The 20,294-nt window shown below is 48.9% G+C and overlaps 1 protein-coding gene across 2 annotated transcripts in view; it reads left to right on the top strand.

Moving 5' to 3' along the window:
• Window positions 1–20,294, top strand: part of PTPRN2 (protein tyrosine phosphatase receptor type N2) — a 1,065,122-nt gene that overhangs the window by 130,198 nt on the left and 914,630 nt on the right. For both annotated transcript variants that reach the window (XM_030550108.1, XM_030550107.1), the window contains exon 2: window positions 14,578–14,628. In XM_030550108.1, the coding sequence (XP_030405968.1) occupies window positions 14,578–14,628 (51 nt within the window). The remainder of the gene's footprint in view (window positions 1–14,577; window positions 14,629–20,294) is intronic.

Raw genomic sequence — 20,294 nt, 5'->3', positions numbered from 1 at the left:
TTCCAGCCCCGGGCCCTAGCAACGGTCAAGACCCGCTGCGGTCAGTGGGGATCCTGGCCGCAACACACTGACATGGGTTCGGGCTCTTCAGGAGCCAAACCAGGGTCGACTACCCCCGGGCCACTTCCAACCTCCCCCTCTCTGGGTACCTGGTCCTTGCCAGCGTCGTCTGGGGGGGTCCCAGATCATGGGCTCCTCCGGGTACCGGTCGTGGGGAAGCTCAGGCCACTCCTCAGGGTATCGGGTACACGGCAGGTCAGGCCGACGTTCCTCTGGGTACCGGATCTGAGGCAAGTCCGGCCAGCGCTCCTCTGGGTAATGGGCGCAGGGCAGGCTGGGCCCGGCGGGAGCCCAGGCACCAGCGTCTGTCCTCTCCAGCAGCCTGCGCCCAACTGAGCGCTGGGGCCGGGCTTCTATACTTCCTGTCCCACCCCTTGACTTCCGGGGGGCGGGGACAGGCAGTGCTGGCTCTGCCCACTGAGGCACCTGCTCTGGCTCATCCCTCTCAGGCGTGGCGGGGAGCCAGGGTGCCTCCTTACACACACACCCCCTCAAGGCTGGCTCCCGGGCAACGGGGCCAGGCTCGTCCATGCCCCCCAGGTGGGAAAGGAAGTCTGCGTTGGCATGGTCCTTTCCCACCCTGTGGCGGACGGTGAAGGCGTAGGGCTGCAGGGCTAAGTACCACCGTTGAAGCCGCATGTTGTGGTCCTTCATACAGCATAGCCATTGGAGGGCGGAGTGGTCAGTGACCAAAGTGAACGGGGCCCCAAGGAGGTAGTAACGCAGGGCATCGCAGGCCCACTTCACCGCGAGGGCCTCCTTTTTGACGACTGCGTAGTTTTGTTCTCTGGGGAACAGCTTCCGGCTGATGTAGAGAACCGGATGCTCCTCCCCATCCACCTCCTGTGAGAGGACAGCCCTGAGCCCGACTTCCGACGCATCTGTCTGTAGGATGAAGGGTCGCTGGAAGTCCGGGCTAAACAAGACTGGCTTGCTGCAGAGGCTCGCCTTAAGTGACTGGAAAGCCTCGTCACAGTCGGGGGTCCAGCGTACGTGTCGCGGGCTGTCCTTGGTGAGGAGCCCGGTTAAGGGGGCGGCCATCGCTGCAAACTGGGAAATGAACCGCCGATAATAACCCGCCAGCCCCAAGAACTGGCGGACTTGGCGCTTCGTGGTTGGCGGTGGACAGGCGGCAATGGCCTGAACCTTGTCCACAAGAGGTTTCACTTGTCCATTGCCAACGGTATACCCCAAGTAGGTGGTCTTACGCCAGCCAATGTGGCACTTCTTAGGGTTGGCCGTTAACCCAGACTCCCGCAAGGACCTTAGGACGGCGGCGACCTTGTCCAGGTGGGTTTCCCACTGCCGACTGTAGATGACCACGTCATCTAGATAGGCTGCGGCGTAGTCGTGATGCGGTTGGAGGAGGCGGTCCATTAAGCGCTGGAACGTTGCGGGCGCCCCATGAAGGCCGAAGGGCATCTGCGTGAAGTGGTACAGGCCGGTCAGAGTGGCGAACGCGGTTTTCTCCCGGGAGGCCGGATCCAGGGGAATCTGCCAATACCCCTTGCTTAAGTCCAGGGTCGTAATATAGCGGGCCTCTCCCATCCGGGCCAGCAGCTTGTCTATTCGGGGAATGGGGTAGGCGTCAAATTTGGAGATGGCGTTAACGCGCCTAAAGTCGATACAAAAGCGCTGGGAGCCATCGGGTTTAGGCACCAGGACGATGGGACTATGCCACTCACTTTGTGACGGCTCAATTACTCCTAGGTCTAGCATCGCCCGTACCTCGTCTTCAACGATTCGCCTTCGGTGATACAGCAGGGGTCTAGCCGCGGCCCGGATCACCACCCCCGGCTCCGTTTGAATCTGATGATAGGCCATGGAGATGTACCCCGGCTGGGCCGTAAAAGTGCGAGGGAATGCTTGAAGGAGGCAGCGGGTTTGCTCAAGCTGTTCTTCTGTCAGCGTTTCCCCAAGCTGGGGTCCCTCGGGGTCTTCCGTAGTGTGTACCTGGGGCCCGAGTTCGGGTTCTGGTGGACAGGGATTGATCAGCAATGCTTCTCGCTCCCGCCAGGGTTTAAGGAGGTTAACATGATACCGTTGGAGCTCTTTCCATCGGTCAGGCTGACGAATTTCATAGGTGACGGGGCCCACCTTTCGCACCATCTCGTACGGGCCCTGCCATTGAGCCAGGATCTTGGACTCGCTGGAGGGGAGGAGGAGTAAGACCCGGTCTCCAGGTTGGAAGTCCCGGGTGCGCGCATCTCGGTTGTACGTCTGGGCCTGCACCTCCTGGGCGGCTTTTAAGTTTGCTTGTGCCAGGGTCCCAGCCTGTTTGAGACACTCCTGGAGCTGGATCACATATTGCAGGAGACCCTGGGCGGGTGAGGGGGTTTGCTCCCAGGTCTCCCTCATCAGGTCCAACAGGCCCCGCGGTTGGTGGCCATACAATAGTTCGAACGGCGAGAACTTGGTTGAGGCCTGGGGGACCTCTCGCACCGCCAAGAGCAAGGGCGGGAGTAGCTGGTCCCACCGGCGGAGGTCTTCTGGGGGGAATTTCCGCAACATATCCTTGAGGGTTCGGTTAAACCTCTCTACCAAGCCGTCGATTTGGGGATGATACACCGAGGTTCGCAGTTGCTTGATCCCCAGGAGCCTGCACACCTGCTCCAACAGCCGCGAGGTGAAGTTGGTCCCCTGATCCGTGAGGATCTCCCGTGGCAAGCCGACGCGGGCGAAGACCTTAACCAGTTCGCCTGCGATGGTGCGGGCGGTGATGTTACGGAGCGGGATCGCCTCGAGGAACCGGGTGGCGTAGTCCAGCATCACGAGTATGTACTGGAACCCCGCAACACTCTTAGGGAGGGGTCCCACCAGGTCCATGGCCACCCGCTCGAAAGGGGTCTCAATTAACGGCGTCGGGACCAGTGGTGCCTTGGGCGTCCTCGCTGGCGCGGTCAGCTGGCAATCCGGGCACGAGGTACAATAGTCCTTCACCTCGCGGTATATCCCCGGCCAATAGAAGCGCCCCAATATTCGGGCTAGGGTCTTTTCAGTACCCAGATGTCCGGCAGCCGAGACATCATGGGCCAGTTTCATGACCGCCCGCCGATGACAGCGGGGTACGAGGAGTTGTGATCGGGGCTCCCTGGTGTGTGCGTCCCTCTCGACCCGATACAAGCGGTTCTGGCGCAACTCAAAGTGTGGCCACCGGGCAGCTCGCCCGGGATCGAGGATAGTTCCATCCACGGCGGCGAGCTGTTCATATGCCTCGCTGAGGGTGGGGTCAGCTCTTTGGTCCCGGCAGAAGTCCGTGGGGGCCGAGGGATCCCTGGCCTCGCCCGGGGAAGCATCGTCCCCGTCCTCGACGGCGGGGTCCCCCGGGGGGTCCAGCTCATCCTCTTCCATTTCTGGGGGCCCCCGCTCATCATCCTTCCCTTCTGGGGCCTCTCCTTCCAAGGCTGGTACGGGACCCAGGCCGCCTCCGGCATGTCGGCGTAGGACGGCCGGAAACCCGGGCCAGTCCCGGCCCAGGATCACTGGATACGCCAGACTCGGTGTGAGACCTACCACCATCCGTCGGGTCTCCCCGTCTATTGTCAGTTGGGCCCAGGCGCTGGCGTACGGCCGTACGTCGCCGTGGATACATTGTAAGCGAATTTCCCCCAGGCGTGCATCCGCCGGGGGACCTAAGTGGTTGCGGATTAATGTCTGTCTGCAACCAGAGTCGAGGAGGGCCACGGTCGGGTACCCCTCAACCAGCACAGGCGCCGTAATCTTGGCGGGCTGTCAGCGCCGGGCCCGAGCCTCCCCAGAGCAGACTTGACCAAAGGTACACTCCATTTGGGGGCAATCCCTCTGGAGATGTCCCGACTTGCCGCAGGAGAAACAAGGCCCTAGGTCGGGTCGTCCGACTCGGGGCCGGGTTCTGGGGAAGTCCCTTGCGGGGTTCCAGGGCACCTTCCGGGGAGTGGGAGTTGGGGCTTGGGCCGGCCGTGCTGGTGGGGCTGCAGCCCGGGTGGGTGTCGCCTTCTTCTCGGGTTTGGGGCGTTCTGGCCCCGGTGGGGTTGGTCGGCCTGTCGGGCCTACTGGGGCTTCTGCCGCCAGGAAGTCCTCCATCCGGGTGACAGCGGCAGCCAGTGTTGCCGGTCGATGACGGAGGACCCAGGCCCTTCCTCGCGATGGCAGAATGTGGGTGAACTGTTCGAGGATCACCTGCTCTGCTAGCTCTTCCGACGTTCGACGGTCGGGCTGCAACCACCGCCGGCAGGTCTCCCACAGTTCCTGGGCCACCATACGAGGCCGGGCCCCCGTGGGGTACGTCAGGCCCCTGAACCGCTGTCGAAACATCTCCGGGCTCACATCGAGGGCATCCAGGATGGCGGATTTCACCTGCCTATAGTCCTGGGCGGCCTCGGCAGACAGGCCTCGGTAGACTGCCTGAGCCACTCCTGTCAGGTACGGCGCCAGGATGGAGGCCCATTGGTCAGGATTCCACCCCGCGACGGTGGCCACCCACTCAAAGGTGACCAGGAAGGCCTCCGGGTCATCATCCAGGCCCATCTTGGTCAGTCGGATCGGTGGGCGGGGCCCCGGGCCGCCATCGGTGCCCCCCGACTGGACCCCCTCTCGGGGCCCCCGCTCCGCTGCAAGATGCTGGAGGCATTTCAGCTGGAACTCCTGCTGCTGCTGAACCAGGTCCTGGATCAGCTGGCGTTGTTGAGTCCCCAGCTGCTCGATGAGCTGCTGCTGCTGCTGAAGCTGGGCGGCCTGCTGCTCCTCTTGCCGTCGTGACTGCGCCGCCTGCTGCCGATCCTGGTTCTCGGTCAGAAGGGCGGCGAGGTGGGACAGGTCCGTCTCGGGGGAGGGGGCTCCCTCTCCCGCGGCCCCCCGTTCACCGGCATTAAGGGTCCGCATCCTGGGCGATACCCTCCCAGTGGTGCTTCCAACTGTAAGCCGGTCGTGTCGGGGCCCGTCCCTCTCAGGCGCGGCGGGGAGCCAGGGCGCCTCCTTACACACTGCAGTCCGGGTAGGCTTAGCCCCTCGGCAGGTGTTGAGCGGGGTACAGGGTCTGTAAACAAGGTAGAGCCCTGGCCCTCTAGCCGGGGTCGGGGCTCTCAAAGTAAATAAGCCCCAGCTCTTGGATAGGGCGGGGCAGTAACAGTTCAAGCTCAGGCCCCTAGCAGGGGCTGAGCAAACTCAGTATCAGCCCAGGCCCTTGGCAGGGCGGGGCAGTAGCAGTTCCAGCTCAGGCCACTAGCAGGGGCTGAGCAAACACAGTATCAGCCCGGGCCCTTGGCAGGGCAGGGCAGTAGCAGTTCAAGCTCAGACTTCTAGCAGGGGCTGAGCAAACACAGTATCAGCCCAGGCCCTTGGCAGGGCAGGGCACCAAACACAAGTCTAGTTGGCTCTGGCCCCCTGGATCAGGGCAGAGCAGTGGCAAAGTCAAAGGGGGCCCAGCCCTTGGTTCGGGCGGGGCACCAAACATAAGTCTAGTTAGCTCTGGCCCTCTGGATCAGGACAGAGCGGTGGCGATAGGCGGGAAGACGGGGAGTCTGCCACCCGGTTACGGGTGGCAGGGGGAACGCAGGCCCTCCCACTCCACTGCGTTCCAGCCCGGGGCCCTAGCAGTGGTCAAGACCCGCTGCGGTCAGTGGGGATCCTGGCCGCAACACACTGACATGGGTTCGGGCTCTTCAGGAGCCAAACCAGGGTCGGCTACCCCCGGGCCACTTCCAACCTCCCCCTCTCTGGGTACCTGGTCCTTGCCAGCGTCGTCTGGGGGGTCCCAGACCATGGGCTCCTCCGGGTACCGATCGTGGGGAAGCTCAGGCCACTCCTCGGGGTATCAGGTACACGACAGGTCAGGCCGACGTTCCTCCGGGTACCGGATCTGAGGCAAGTCCAGCCAGCGCTCCTCTGGGTAGTGGGCGCGGGGCAGGTCCGGCCAGCGCTCCTCTGGGTAGTGGGCGCGAGGCAGGTCCGGCCAGCGCTCCTCCGGGTAATGGGCGCGGGGCAGGTCAGGCCAGCGCTCCTCTGGGTAGTGAGCGCGGGGCAGGCTGGGCCCGGCGGGAGCCCGGGCACCAGAGTCTGTCCTCTCTGGCAGCCTGTGCCCAACTGAGCGCTGGGCTGGGCTTTTATACTTCCTGTCCCACCCCTTGACTTCCAGGGGGCGGGGACAGGCAGTGCTGGCTCCGCCCACTGAGGCACCTGCTCTGGCTCGTCCCTCTCAGGTGCGGCGTGGAGCCAGGGCGTCTCCTTACAGCATCCAAGGACTATATTAGCCCTTTTGTCCACAGTATCACACCGGGATTTCATGTTCAGCTGATTATCCACCACAATCTCCAAATCTTTTTCATAGTCACAACTTCCAAGGACAGAGCCCCCATCTTTTAAGCATGGCCTACATTCTTTGTTCCTAGATGTATACACTTAGCCACGTTAAAATGCATATTGTTTGCTTGTGTGAACAAACATCCAGATTGCATTGTATCAGTAACCTGTTCTAGTCATTATTTACTACTCCCCCAATTTTGTGTCATCTGTGAACTTAAAATCATCACTGATGATGATTTTATGTTTTGTTCCAGGTCTTTGATAAAAAATGTTAAATAGAGCAGAGGTGGAGCCAACCAGAGAAACATCCATTCAATGGTGATTCCCATTTAGAATTACATTTGGAGACCTATCAGTTAGTTAGCTTTTAATCCATTTAATGTGTGGCATATTAATTTTCTATCATTCTAGTTTTTTAATAAAAGTGTCTAAACTTTTCCTTTCTTGTCTTTGTTTTTAAGAAAGGAGATCTATAATAAACCCAATAGAATTAAATTTTGGGAGGTTCTGCCTCACTTGGTGACCTGGTCTGGTTAGAACGGATCGTTTTTGTCAGAACCCGGGAAGAGGAATGTGTTTCTCATAAAGACATTAAAATTCACAGTTTCTGCACTCAGGAGCTGCAGAGCTTAAAAAGTCCTTTCCAATACTCCTTTGCTGAGTCTATCCATAGAATGATCTTGAATATGTTGACCTAATGGGGAACAAAATATATGGGGATAAACTAGAGGAAGAGAGAGGTTAGAACCAGTGCAGTGACAGGCCCTATGGATTCTGCCCTTTAGCTAGTTGAGAAGCAAGGGTTTTCCCTGAGCAGAGAGTATAATCTGTATCACAGGCTTCTTTTCTTCTTGTAGAGCATGCCAGAGAAACCATCTGGGAGAGGACAAGGGGATTATGCTTGGCTCAGCTGTAGTGATTGCCTCTATCAGAAGGGTTTATAAAAATGATGAATGGTTCAAATCCACAGAAGAAGTGATTTTTGAGAGAGGACCACCAAACCCATCAAGGGGGGAGAATCTTGCTGTTTCTTTTCACTTGCTGAATTTTGGGTACGAGAAGCCCTTGTGCATGCATGATTTGTTCTGGTCCCCTGCACTTCACAATGTGGGTTGTACTTCCTTTAATTAGCTTTAATTTATCTGATTTGTCATAGGCTCATTACTTGTGCACATAAACTCTTTTGGCACTCACTATTGTAAATCACTGAGAAGTTAACTCTTTTTATGTTATTAATGCACAAAGTCTTTATATTATGTTAGTTCAGGTTGCTGTACACATAGCATACCTATCACAAAACCTTAAAAGAAAGGACTGAAAAATTATTTCTTCACACAACGCAGTCAGCTGTGGAACTCTTTTCCAGAGGATGATGTGACTATAAGGATTCAAAAAAGAGAGAGGTCTATCAATGAATATTAGCCAGGATGGACAGGGATAGTGTCTCTAGCCTCTGTTTGCCAGAAGCTGGAATGAGCAACAGGGGATGGATCACGTGATGATTACTTGTTCTGTTCATTTCCTCTGGGGCGCCTGGCATTGGCTACTGTCAGAAAAGAGGATACTGGGCTAGGTGGACCTTTGGTCTGACCCAGTATGGCTGTTCTTATATCCTCCAAAAATGAACACCTATCTAGCCACGTATTTATATGGCCCTTATTGCTGTTCTGTCAGAGCACTTCACAACCATTAATGGCTTGTAGCCTTACATATGCTGCGGTGACATAGGGAATTGACATAATAGGGCACTGGAACAAACCATCCCAATGTGCAGAAAGAATAGCAAATCTGGCAGGTGACCAGCTTGGCTTAACAGTGAAATCTTCTAAATGCAAAAAGGAACCTTAAAACAAGTGGAAACTTGGACAGATGACTAGGGAGGAGTTTACAAACATTGCTTGAGCATGTAGGGGTGAAAGCACAATTGGAGTTGCAGCTAGCATGGGATGTGAAGGGTAACAAGAAGGGTTTCTATAGGTAGTTGGCAATAAGAAGATGGTCATGGAAAGTGTGGGACACTTACTGACTGAGGGAGGCAACCTAGTGACAGATGATATGGAAAAAGCTGAAGTACTCAATGCTTTTTTTGCCTCGGACTTGATAGACAAGGTCGGCTCCCAGACTGCTGCATTGGGCAGTACAGTATAGGGAGGTGGTGAGCAGCCCTCAGAGGTGAAAGAACAGGGTAAGGACTATTTAGAAAAGCTGGACATGCACACGTCCATGGGGCTGGAAGCAATACATCCGAGGGTGCTGAGGGAGTTGGCTGAGGTGATTGCAGAGCCATTGGCCATTATCTTTGAAAATTGTGGCAATCAAGGGAGGTCCCGAATGATTGGAAAAAGGCAAATATAGTGCCCATCTTTTAAGAAGGGAAGAGGGAGAATCCAGGGAACTACAGACCAATTAGCCTCACTTCAGTCCCTGGAAAAATCATGGAGCAGGTCCTCAAGGAATCTATTTTGAAGCACTTGGAGGAGAGGAAGGTGATCAGGAACAGTCATCATGGATTCACCAAAGGCAAGTCACGCCTGACCAACCTGATGGCCTTCTATGATGAGACAACTGGCTCTGTGGATATGAGGAAAGTGGTGGATGTAATATACCTTGACTTTAGCAAAGCTTTTGATACAGTCTCCCACAGTATTCTTGCCAGAAAGTTAAAGAAGTATGGGTTGGATGAATGGACTATAAGGTGGATAGAAAGCTGGCTAGATCATCAGGCTCAAAGGGTTGTGATCAACAGCTCCTCAGTGTCTAGTTGGCAGCTGGTATCAAGTGAAGTGCCCCATGGGTCGATCCTGGTGCCAGTTTTATTCAACATCTTCATTTATGATTAATTTATGAGGGATGGACTGCACCTTCAGCAAGTTCAGGGATGACACAAAGCTGCGGGGAGAGGTAGATATACTGGAGATTAGGTATAGGGTCCAGAGTGAACTACACAAATTGGGAGGATTAGGCCAAAAGGAATCTGATGAGGTTCAACAAGGACAAGTGCAGAGTCCTGCACTTAGGATGGAAGAATCCCATGCACTGCTACAGGCTGGGGAACGGCTGGGTAAGTGACAGTTCTGCAGAAAAGGACCCAGTGATTACAGTGGATGAGAAGCTGGATATGAGTCAGCAGTGTGCCCTTGTTGCCAAGAAGGCTAATGGCATATTGGGGCTGCATTAGCAGAAACATTGCCAGCAGATCGAGGGAAGTGATTATTCCCCTCTATTCAGCACTGGTGAAGCCACACCTGGAGTATTGCGTCCAGTTTTGGCCCCCCCACTACAGAACGGATGTGGACAAATTGGAGAGAGTCCAGCAGAGGGCAGTGAAAAGGGTTGGGGACTGGGGCACATGACTTATGGGGAGAGGCTGAGGGAACTGGGCTTATTTAGTCAGCAGAAGAGAAGAGTGAGTGGGGATTTGATAGCAGCCTTCAACTACCTGAAGGGGAGTTCTAAAAAGATGGAGCTCGGCTGTTCTCAGTGGTGGCAGATGGCATATCAAGGAGTAATGGTCTCAAGTTACAGTGAGGGAGATCTAGGTTGGATATTAGGAAAAACTGTTTCACCAGGAAGGTGATGAAGCACTGGAATGGGTTACCTAGGGAAGTGTGGAATCTCCATCTTTAGAGGTTTTTAAGGTCAGGCTTGACAAAGCCCTGGCTGGGATGATTTAGTTGTGATTGGTCCTGCTTTGAGCAGGCGTTGGACTAGATGACCTCCTGAGGTCTCTTCCAACCCTAATCTTCTATGATTCTATGAATTACTATTCTTTTTTTTACAGATGGGCAAATGAGGCACAATGCAGATGAAGTGACTTTCCCCAGGTCACACAGGGAAGCCTGTAGCTAAGCTAGGAATGAAACCCTCTCTTAGGCCCAGTCCTCTCTCCACTAATAGACTTTCCTTCTTACCTGCTTTGCTTCCACCTGGACACATGTGCCTCACCACTGGGGCTGTATCTATACTAGAAGGAAAGGTGTACTTTTAACACATTAAGTAATAAACAATGTTAAAATCCTAGTGTAGACAAGGCAGCTGTAGTTTAACGCACAGGGTGTACTTCAACATGCTCACCCACTAGGATTTTACCACATAAATTAACATATGTTTAAAAGACCCATACTTTTTGTCTTGTGAGGATAAAGCTTATAGGTGAACTCCAGATATCAGACACAAACCTTAATTTTGCTCAGTAGGAATGATAGAAGTCCCTAATCGCCTCCCTCCATGCGCATCAGATTTCTTCATCTTCTCTATACAGTACTGGAAAATTGTACTTATGCATAGGTGGAGAAGGACCTAGACCAGTGGTGGGCAACCTGTGGCCCATCAGGGTAATCCACTGGTGGGCTGAGAGACAGTTAGTTTGTTTACAACGACTGTCCGCAGGCATGGCCGCCTGCAGCTTTGAGCATCCCCGGTTCGCCATTCCTGGCCAATGGGAGCTGCGGGAAGCGACATGAGCTGCTGGGATGTGCTGGCCACCGCTTCCTGCAGCTCCCATTGGCCGGGAACAGTGAACAGTGTCCACTGGGAGCTGTGGGTGGCTATGCCTGCGGATGGTCAATGTAAACAAACTGTCTCACGGCCCCCCAGAGAATTACCCTGATGGGCTGCATGCGGCCCGTGGGCCACAGGTTGCCCACCATTGGCCTAGACCAACATGGACCTTTTCAGCCAGTTCAGGAGTGGGTCTCCTTAGCCAGATGAATAGTTTCATGGTGATCCTGGTTTTAAATTGCTTCTGTATTTCATTAGGGCTTGGGGTAACTGCATCAACTTTTCATGTGTTTGGCTGGAAGTTAGCTGGGAGCAGAATTGTTTAGCGGGAAAATGAAATGTATTTTTGATCCTGTAATGCATGAACTGAATGAAGTGTCTGCTGGATATAATGCCTCTTCACTCTTTGAGAGTGACATATTACCATCGTTAGTATTAGTAGGTAGATGATATTTAAAATGAAACATAATGCTTCTTAATGTTACAGCAAATAACAACAAAAATAAATTAACAGTTAAATTAGCATATTGACTGGCTGGGTGAAGTATGTCTAGCATTCAACTCTGGTAATGAATAATTTGAAATATCACATATCTCAAGGCGGCTTGGAGGTTTTTGTAGATTTTTTTACAGTAATCAAGGTTGGGTATGGTTTGTCCTACACTGGGTTTATTCATTTTCACTTCAAGGCATTGGCTTTCAGGGTTAATTGAATCAGATGCCTCATTCTAATCAGCATCTAATAGTCAACTGTTATTAAAAGCAGTATATAATCAGTTCTCCCCTGTGCTCTTTATGGAAAATAGATTGATAATGCAAAATAGATCAAGCAAAATTACAGAGTGCATTTGAGTCATGTATTCATACTGATGGGGCTTTGCTGTTTCCATTTTTCACTCTTAACATGCTCACTTGTTGATCATAATTTAGGCCTTCTCTGGGCCTTTCCACTTTTTAAAAATTACTGATATGTTAGAACCTGACTCAGTACCTCACTGTACAATCACCATTCTGTTATGAATGGATCCACTTGCTGGGTCCCACCATGCTTCCAAGTCAATAGGGTAGAGTCTAGTCACTGTTTGTAGCTCTGGGTCTATGGGGCATGTTCCAATGACTCAGATCTCCTGTCACCCTTCTTTGGAATATGGGGTGCTGATGCGCTAGGCCCAGAAATCAATATCTGAGAATTCCTGAACACGCCCCCCCCAATCACTTACATACATCCCAGAGCTCCACCTAGGCTGTGGGCACTCCAGGCTTTTAGTTTAACCCCTTCACGGATAACGTGACAAGAAGGCAAGGACCCCTTAGCAAAGGAATTCCTTAACAGGGGCAGCTCCAGGCACCAGCACGCCAAGTGCGTGCCTGGGGCGGCAAGCCATGGGAGGCACTCTGCCAGTTGCTGCAAGGGCGGCAGGCAGGTTGCCTTTGGCAGCATGCCTGCGGAGCGTCCACTGGTCCCGCGGCTTTGGCAGACCTCTCACAGGCGTGCTGCCGAATCCGCGGGACCGGGGACCTCCCTCAGGCAAGCTGCCGCAGGCAGCCTGCCTGCCATGCTTGGGGCAGCAAAATACCTAGAGCCGCCCCTGTTCCTTAACCAAAGAAAATTTACTCTTAGAGCAAGCCCTGAAATGCACCCTCATCTCAACCCTTCTGAGAGTCCCAGGTTCATCATTGTTTCAGGCTAGGCAGAAACCCCTCCTGCCTCTTCTCTCCTGGAAGTCCTTCTTATGTGCACTGATGGTTGGCTCCCTGCACAGAGCAGGACTTTGCTGTTAAGTAGGCCCCTCCCCACTCATCCTCACTCCGTGTGCCCTTATGTAGAAAATCAATTATTCCACAGTGGCTGGTAGTTGAGAGACAGTTAGTGGCTCTAGACTGATGAAGGGTGAAACATGTTTCCTGAGGAGAGCATCTGTCTAGAATTCATCACAACAGGTTTGCCTTGGGCAAGTTAAGACATGTTCCACACATAATACAAAATGGAGTTCATAATTTGAAATTGATATGTACTTCTCTGTCATATTGTGCATGCAGAATCCATCCATGTATGTGTGTAAAGTGTTGTTTGCATTTTCATTCCATTTCTCCAGCCTACAGGAGATACCAGATTTAGGAGCACAGTTGAGCAGCGGTGTATGTGATCATTGTATAAGCTTTCCCTCACCAATCCTTCCAAATCCTTTCCTTTTCAAGGAAGAGATTCAGGATTTCACCTGCACTAAGGCTTTCACTCACTCTAATTTAGAGCTGCTGACTCCAGGTATCTCCCTATGATCAAAGAAATGTAGTAGTGATATCTTCACTTCCTCTGCATCTGGGAAGGCAGGCAGAGTTGGGAATAGAGGGAATTTGCTTCAATTGTTAGACCATGTGCTAAGAGTTATATGCCCTGTTCTGATGTTGACTCACTGTGTGGCATTGGGCAAGTCAATTTAATCTCCAGGACTCCTTGTGCCCATCTGTGCATCTGAGGCAATACCTGCCTCTCAGATATGTTGTGAAGCGTACTGTTTGTCAGGAGATTTGAGATCTGTGTGGAACGCATGACCTAAGTTCAGAGCATAGTATATTTCAAGTGCATCCCATCCCAATTCTTTATCTAGTTGTCAGGTTTGATTGTCAGGAGATGGAATAATTAGTGCACTGAAGGTCTGGACTAAGACAAACTGGGGCCGTAGGCACAGCATGATGCCTCTACAGTGAGACTCTCCACCTGCACTGTGGCCCCCACTTGGAGTGAATGTGATAGAGGCAGCATCGTGGAGACCCCTTTTCTCCTTCCAGGAACAGCATCAGGGGCCTTTTCTAAAGGGAAGCAACAGGGATAGTAGCAGGACTCCTACTACTGAGAGTAGTGAAGTCAGCAGTAGGGGAAGGTAGGGAAGAGTACTAAACATAGCCATCAGTAGCTATCTGTATGAATGAGTGGGCTGGGACTGCTTTGCAACCAAATACAGAGTCCTCTGTTTGGGTGTTGATGGCAGAGGCCCTCAGAACAGTGAGTCTGAGAGTTAACACCCCACTGAAATAAGAATTGGGCAGTTCACTTCTCTCAGAGCTATTGTTCAGGCTGTCTGCAAAGTGAGGCAACGAGGCAGGCATTGCTACATCCCTCATCCCCGTTATCAAGGTTTTCTCTGCACCATAATCTTACATTTATGTTTTTAAACGACAGATGGTAGTCTGATATAATCACATTACCAGGAGTGGGGCCATAGGCATGGCCTTACGCTGTCAATGCCTAAATCTAGCCCTCCTACATTCTACCTCTTACTGTTCTGTTACCTTCGGAAAGCAATACTTGCCTGCTTACCAGCTTCAGCTTACCTCAAATAGAGTATTTTGAAAGAACTTCTGAATTCCATGTTACACTATCCACTAGGGCTCTGTGCTGGTCTCAGCATACTCTAATTTGTGATGGCACCTAAACAGATGAGGAGAATACGAGGCTCTTCATATTATTGTCAGGAACAAGGAAGATACAATCATTTGTAGAGCAGGGAGGGGGAGAAGTGGGCCGAATGCTATTCTGGAAGTGTACATTTAGTGAGAGGAGCTTTCTGATAAGCCTGTTTCCATGTTCTTGATCTTCTGTACTGCCCCACGTAGAAACCTAAAGTCAACCAAATGTCTGCATCTCACTGAGAATTTAATAGCCTAAGAAGTCTGTACTCTACCAATTATCCACAGTTTGAAAACTGTACTGATTTTACCTTTCTGTTGTGTTTTTAGGCTGCCTGTTTGAGGATGATCTTTGCCAACCTTTTGAGATCTGCATAAATGGTAAGTCTGAGTGATGTGTTTTGTTGACCTGTCTGTCCTCTATATAGTTACATATACAGTCAACTTAATAAGCAAAATCTAAGTTATGAGTAAAGTATTTTATATCAGACTGCTGATAAGTAGTTGTTAGGGTGAGTTAAATGTGGTTTTTATTCCTCTTGGCTTTAGATAACATCACGACTAACAAAATTTCCTGGAAATAATTAGAAGTAAAGTTAGATACATTGAAATAAAAATATTTTAACTTTTAAAACTGTGACAGTCTAGATTGAAGGTAGCAGTTCCATCAGTTGGAGTTTTACCTTTTTAGACTATAATGTTAAGCAATCATCACCCTTGTTTTTTCAAGACAAGTTCCTTTATTATCTCATAAGAAAAAGGAGTACTTGAAAGGAATCTTTCTCCCTCTGCTCAGGATGCTACCATTTTTTCTCAATATACTGCCTCCTTGTCCTTTTGCTTGAGCTAACCCTGAGCAGGTTCCTTCTCCTCTCCCTCCTACCTTCCCTGCAGTGAAACAAGAAAACAGACACAACACTGAGTGGGTGGCTGTAGATCAAAGTCCACTAGAGTGGCAAAAGCAACCACTTTGGTCTCATTCCAGAGTTATTAATGTGCTGTATGAAATCACTGCTGTCCTGAGGGACCAGTATCTTTACAGGGCTGCCTCTAACTATTTTTATGACTGCAAAATACATAGATCCATAGCTTAATTACAAAGTATAATACAAAGGATTTTTGTCTTCATGAACGTGTGGTACAAAATACAGTGAGAGGACTCCTGTTTGTTTTAAGCATTCAGGCAGAACAGTCAGTAATGTTGTCTTTTTAGTATAGCACAGTTTGTAGGCCCTGATACAGAAACAGAGTTAAGCATGTGTCTAACTTTAAGCACGAGTACTCCCATTAAAGTCAATGGGGATTGCTCATGTTCTTGAAATTAAGGTATGTGCTTAAGTACTTTGCGGAACAGGGGCAGCTCCAGGCACCAGCACACCAAGTGCGTGCTTGGGGTGGCAAGCCGCAGGGGTGCTCTGCTGGTTGCCATGAGGGCGGCAGGCAGGCCGCCTTTGGCGGCCTGCTGCGGAGGGTCTGCTGGTCCTGCGGCTTTGACAGACCTCCCACAGGCTGCTGCTGAATCCGCGGGACCGGGGACCTCTCACAGGCAAGCCACCGAAGGCAGCCTGCCTGCCGGGCTTGGGGTGGCAAAATACCTAAAGCCGCCCCTGTTGCTGAATCAGGTCCTTTAAACAAATAGTGAAGGGAATAAGAGAGAGAGATTAAAAATAAGATAAATACAGAGAAAGTAAAGATGCGTAAGTTCCCCAACTTCCCCTCAAGGTTAATTCTTCAGTAAACTTCCTAGTTTACTTGGTCTTTTGTGGCTATTAAAATAATCAGAAAAAGAACACCTCATGTGGTCAGATTTGTGTGTCTGATCCAGAGTATAGCTCCACAGTTTTGTACAGTATTGGATTGTCAAGCATATCATACACTTTTTGTCCAATGATGAGATGGTGATTTTCAAATGAGTATTACCCTTAATTGGGCAGTGAGATTGTACACTGTTATATCCAACAAAGAGAGTCCACCACATTCAAGAGATTCATGCAAAAAGGGACACAGTTTTAACTGCATACATCTCATTATTTTAAAAAAATTGCAATAAAATTGCAAATGTGTATGTATCTATAATGTCTTATTATCTTTCTGTGCCCAATTTAGTGATTTATGGGGAGTTTTGAGTAGCATTAACTTTAGCTGCATTGAAGTCAGTGGGAGTTTTACCTTTGTTTTCAGTGGGAGCAGAGTTAGGCCAACTGTGCTCTTTTGAAAATCCTATTCTTATTTTTCCCTAACCAAAGTTGATAAAAGTAGGTCAGTGATGATTAAGCACCTCAGTCACTGGCATTCACCAGTGACTGATTTTAGTTTAAAAAATGTGCAGGGATACCATCAGGTTTTTTACAACCACTGCAATGTATTTCATGCTTTTGCCCTAATCTGGGTGAATATTCTCTAAATTATAAATGCGTCTATATGACAAATAAAAAGCCACTATTGCTGACAAATTAATAAAACAACCTTAGTAGCAATATTTTTTAGAGGGACCTGTACAAATGTTTTCAACTTATGTGCCCTTGTCTTCATCTGGTTAATAAACAGTATTAACAGAATTGTGCTGATGTCATCATTAAATCATTAAGGAAATTAATGTTATTTTCAAGGATCTGGAGAGGATGGATATTGAAAGACTCAAGTAAAACAGGAATTGGGGAAATGAAAAATAAAATATACCAGCCAATGCCTCTTTTTATATTTAACAGAAAACGTGAGGACTTCTTACTTTTGAGCATTGCCCTCTCTCCCAAGCTGTTTTTTATATAACTGTGTCTTTGAAATTCTCCAGATATTCCTGATGTCTGCAAATTGTCCAGTGGAAAGGTACCCAGAGCCCTGAGAGCTGTGGGATTTAAATTTTTCAAAAGAAAATAACTTGGTTAGTTTTCCAGCACAAGTGGATTTTTTTCTAACAATGAAATTGGGATAAACATTTGCCTGGATTAAAGTAAAGGAGAATTAAAAATATCTTTGTATTGTTAAAATAATAATTGGATCACAAGTCCTAGTGTAAGGAGCTGAGAGGAGAGAGGTTCATTCATCACATCATATACATCTGTTAGGCCATATGTCACCATTCAGTGCAGGAACTGCTGTATATTTGTCTGTGCAGCAATCAATGTTATATCATGTATAGGGCACTATCAAATTCACGGCCATGAAAAATGCGTCACAAACTGTGAAATCTGGTCTCTCTCTCCATGAAATCTGGGGGAGATCAGTGTTATATTATACAGATTTCACGGGGGAGACCAGAGTTAAACAATACAGATTTCATGGGGGAGACCAGAGTTAAACAATACAGATTTCATGGGGGAGACCAGTATTTCTCAAATTGGGAGTCCTGACCCAAAAAGGAGTTGCTGGGGGGTGTCACAGGGTTATTGTAGGGGGGTTGCAGTATTGCCATCCTTACTTCTGTGCTGACTTCAGAGCTGAGCGGCCAGACAGTAATGCGTGCTGACTGAGGGCCAAGCTCTGCAGGTAGCAGTGCAGAAGTAAGGGTGGCAATATCATACCTTGTCATCCTTACTTCTGCGCTGCTGCTGGCCATGGCTCTGCTTTCAGAGCTGGGCTCCTGGCCTGCACCTGCTGGTCTCCACCTGCCCAGCTCTGAAGGCAGCGCTGCTGCCAGCAGCAGTGCAGAAGTAAGGGTACCAGTACAGCAACTCATCCATACAATAACCATGCAACCCCCCAACTCCTTTTTGGGTCAGGACCCCTATAATTATAACACCATGAAATTTCAGATTCAGATAGCTAAAATCATGAAATTTACATTTTAAAAAATCCTATGACCATGAAATTGACCAAAATAGACAGTGAATTTGGTAGGACCCTAATACTTTATAAAGGCCTTTTTTGTCCTCAGTGCTGAGTTCTCATTTCCATTTGCTTAGTTACTCCTGCAGCACTCAAGCTGTATTAATTTTCTTCCATAAATCTTCTATCAGTTTTCCTGAACTGCACTTACTCAACAAGTGGTTAAAAAGGAGTGTATTGTTTTATGTTTGCCTCGGTGATATCAGGCTTAGCCAAGGAAGAAGACTTTGAGTGTGCTTTCTGGATTTTTCATTGAGAGAGGCAGGATTTGGGGTGTAAAGATTTAGATGCCATTTGATTTTACATCCTTCAAGTCAGTTCAATGACTGTTTCTTTATCTGTAGAATGAGGGATAGGATACTTACCACCTTCATAAAGGGTTTGAGATCTAGGGATAAAAATTCTGTGTAAGAGCAAGGTGGTATTATTTCTAGGCATTAATAGAAAAGTGAAGAACATTACTTGGAATTCTATAAAGCTGAAGAATGGATGTTCCCACATAAGCATCTGAGTTGTTACATGAAGAAAGAAGCAGATGGATAAACATTTTGAGACTAACAGGAGTTGGAGTACGCGCAGTAAATGAAGAGCAAGGCAAATAAGACTAGGAATTGGGGGTAGGAGAGAGTAAGGCATATGTGTGCATGTTAGACACAGAGTGAATGAAGCTTCAGGAAGGAGTTTTCAGAAGAATTCTGAAAGCAAATGGCATATAGTCTGTTCAGAACATTTCCTGTAGCTGTATATTTACGGTTCTTCTAATCTCAGTTTTTTGACTGAATATTTGGAAAATGTCATGTTCTATTTTGCGTCGTACATGATAATAAAGCAGTTTATGTAAAACATCAGCTTTCTGCTGCTGTGCCGCTATCAAATTACAAGATTTAAAGCAATATTTTAGATGCTGATAGAAAACAGCAACCAAGCATGTCCTGTCCTTTCTTATAAAATAACACGGTGCTGTATACTGGTGTTGAGGTAAACAGCATAGGGTGTAGACAAGGCTGTTAGTTTGAAAGTAGGGCTTTTCTGTGTTCCTCTCTAGTATCAGAGTTGCTCATGCAGAGCACTGGCATTATTTCCTTTAGGTATTCTCCAGATCATTTACTTCAGCCTCAGTATCTCCCTGCTGCTTTCAAATCCTTCCTTAGATGCCACCTCTTCACTTCCCATCAAGGGAGCATTTATAAAGCTAGGAGAGTTTTATTAATGGAAGATGCAGTTGTTGCAAACCTCCTTGCAGCATGAAACCCTAACAGGGATTGTGCAGATAAGATCTGATTACAGAAAACAGCTCTGTGAGGTGAACCAAAAAAGTTAATTAACTATAGTGGCTGGCACACTGTATCATTAAGTCAAGCCTCATTGACAGCAACTAAACCTCTCACAGGAAGACATGGTCTAATGTCTGAAATAGTGTTTTTAGATTTTAGCCTGTGTAAACAGTTAAGCACAGCTGAATCAATATTGCTTTATATATGCAAGCTGCACTTGTTAGAGGGGACTTCGATTAGTACAATATTTTGAAGTCTTCCAAGCATGACAACTTAGAGTCATGAGCCTTTCCAAGTTTGAATGTCTCCAAATAGTTTAGAATATTAATGTCTTTTTTCCGAAGCTGCAGTGCTTCCATGAACATTTTGGGATGTTAGTGATTGTGTGTGTTGATGACAAGTCATAAATGGTAAACATGTGCTACAGAGGATAAGGGAGTAGAGTAAGGATCCCTGGAGTGGTTTCTTGCACTTAACGTGTTATGCTTTGAGGTTTTCCAAATCATCAGCTAATAGGATGGAATTGTGCAGCTTTGTTTAGTTAACATGTCTACAGCTATATCTCTATTGACAAGGCATTTCTGTTAGAAAAGGTACAGAGTTTTTGTAGAATGATTATAAATTTGTGTACGAGCTTCTCAAAGCTTCTCAGTAATCATCAGTGTTTGTTAAATCCAAATTCAAGCTTCTGTTGAAACACTTCAAATAGCACTGGCACATGCTTTGATCTTATAGTATAACATTTTTCATCCAAGTACATCAGAACACTTTCCCAGTATAAATGAAGTCTAACACCAGCTCAAAAGACTGGAGAGCTCAAAAGTAAATTTGATGTTGAAATTTTCAACCTGACTTTCAGAAAAAAAGTACACATAGGTTTAGAATTAGTATCCAAACTAAGCCATTTACATCTGGAAGGTCTCCCATAACCACCTGTGATGCACAGAG

Source organism: Gopherus evgoodei, chromosome 2 (genome assembly GCF_007399415.2).
Source record: "Gopherus evgoodei ecotype Sinaloan lineage chromosome 2, rGopEvg1_v1.p, whole genome shotgun sequence".
NCBI lineage: Eukaryota > Metazoa > Chordata > Testudines > Testudinidae > Gopherus > Gopherus evgoodei.
Note: the sequence above shows the minus strand (reverse complement) of the source record. Positions and strands in the feature narration are given on the sequence as shown.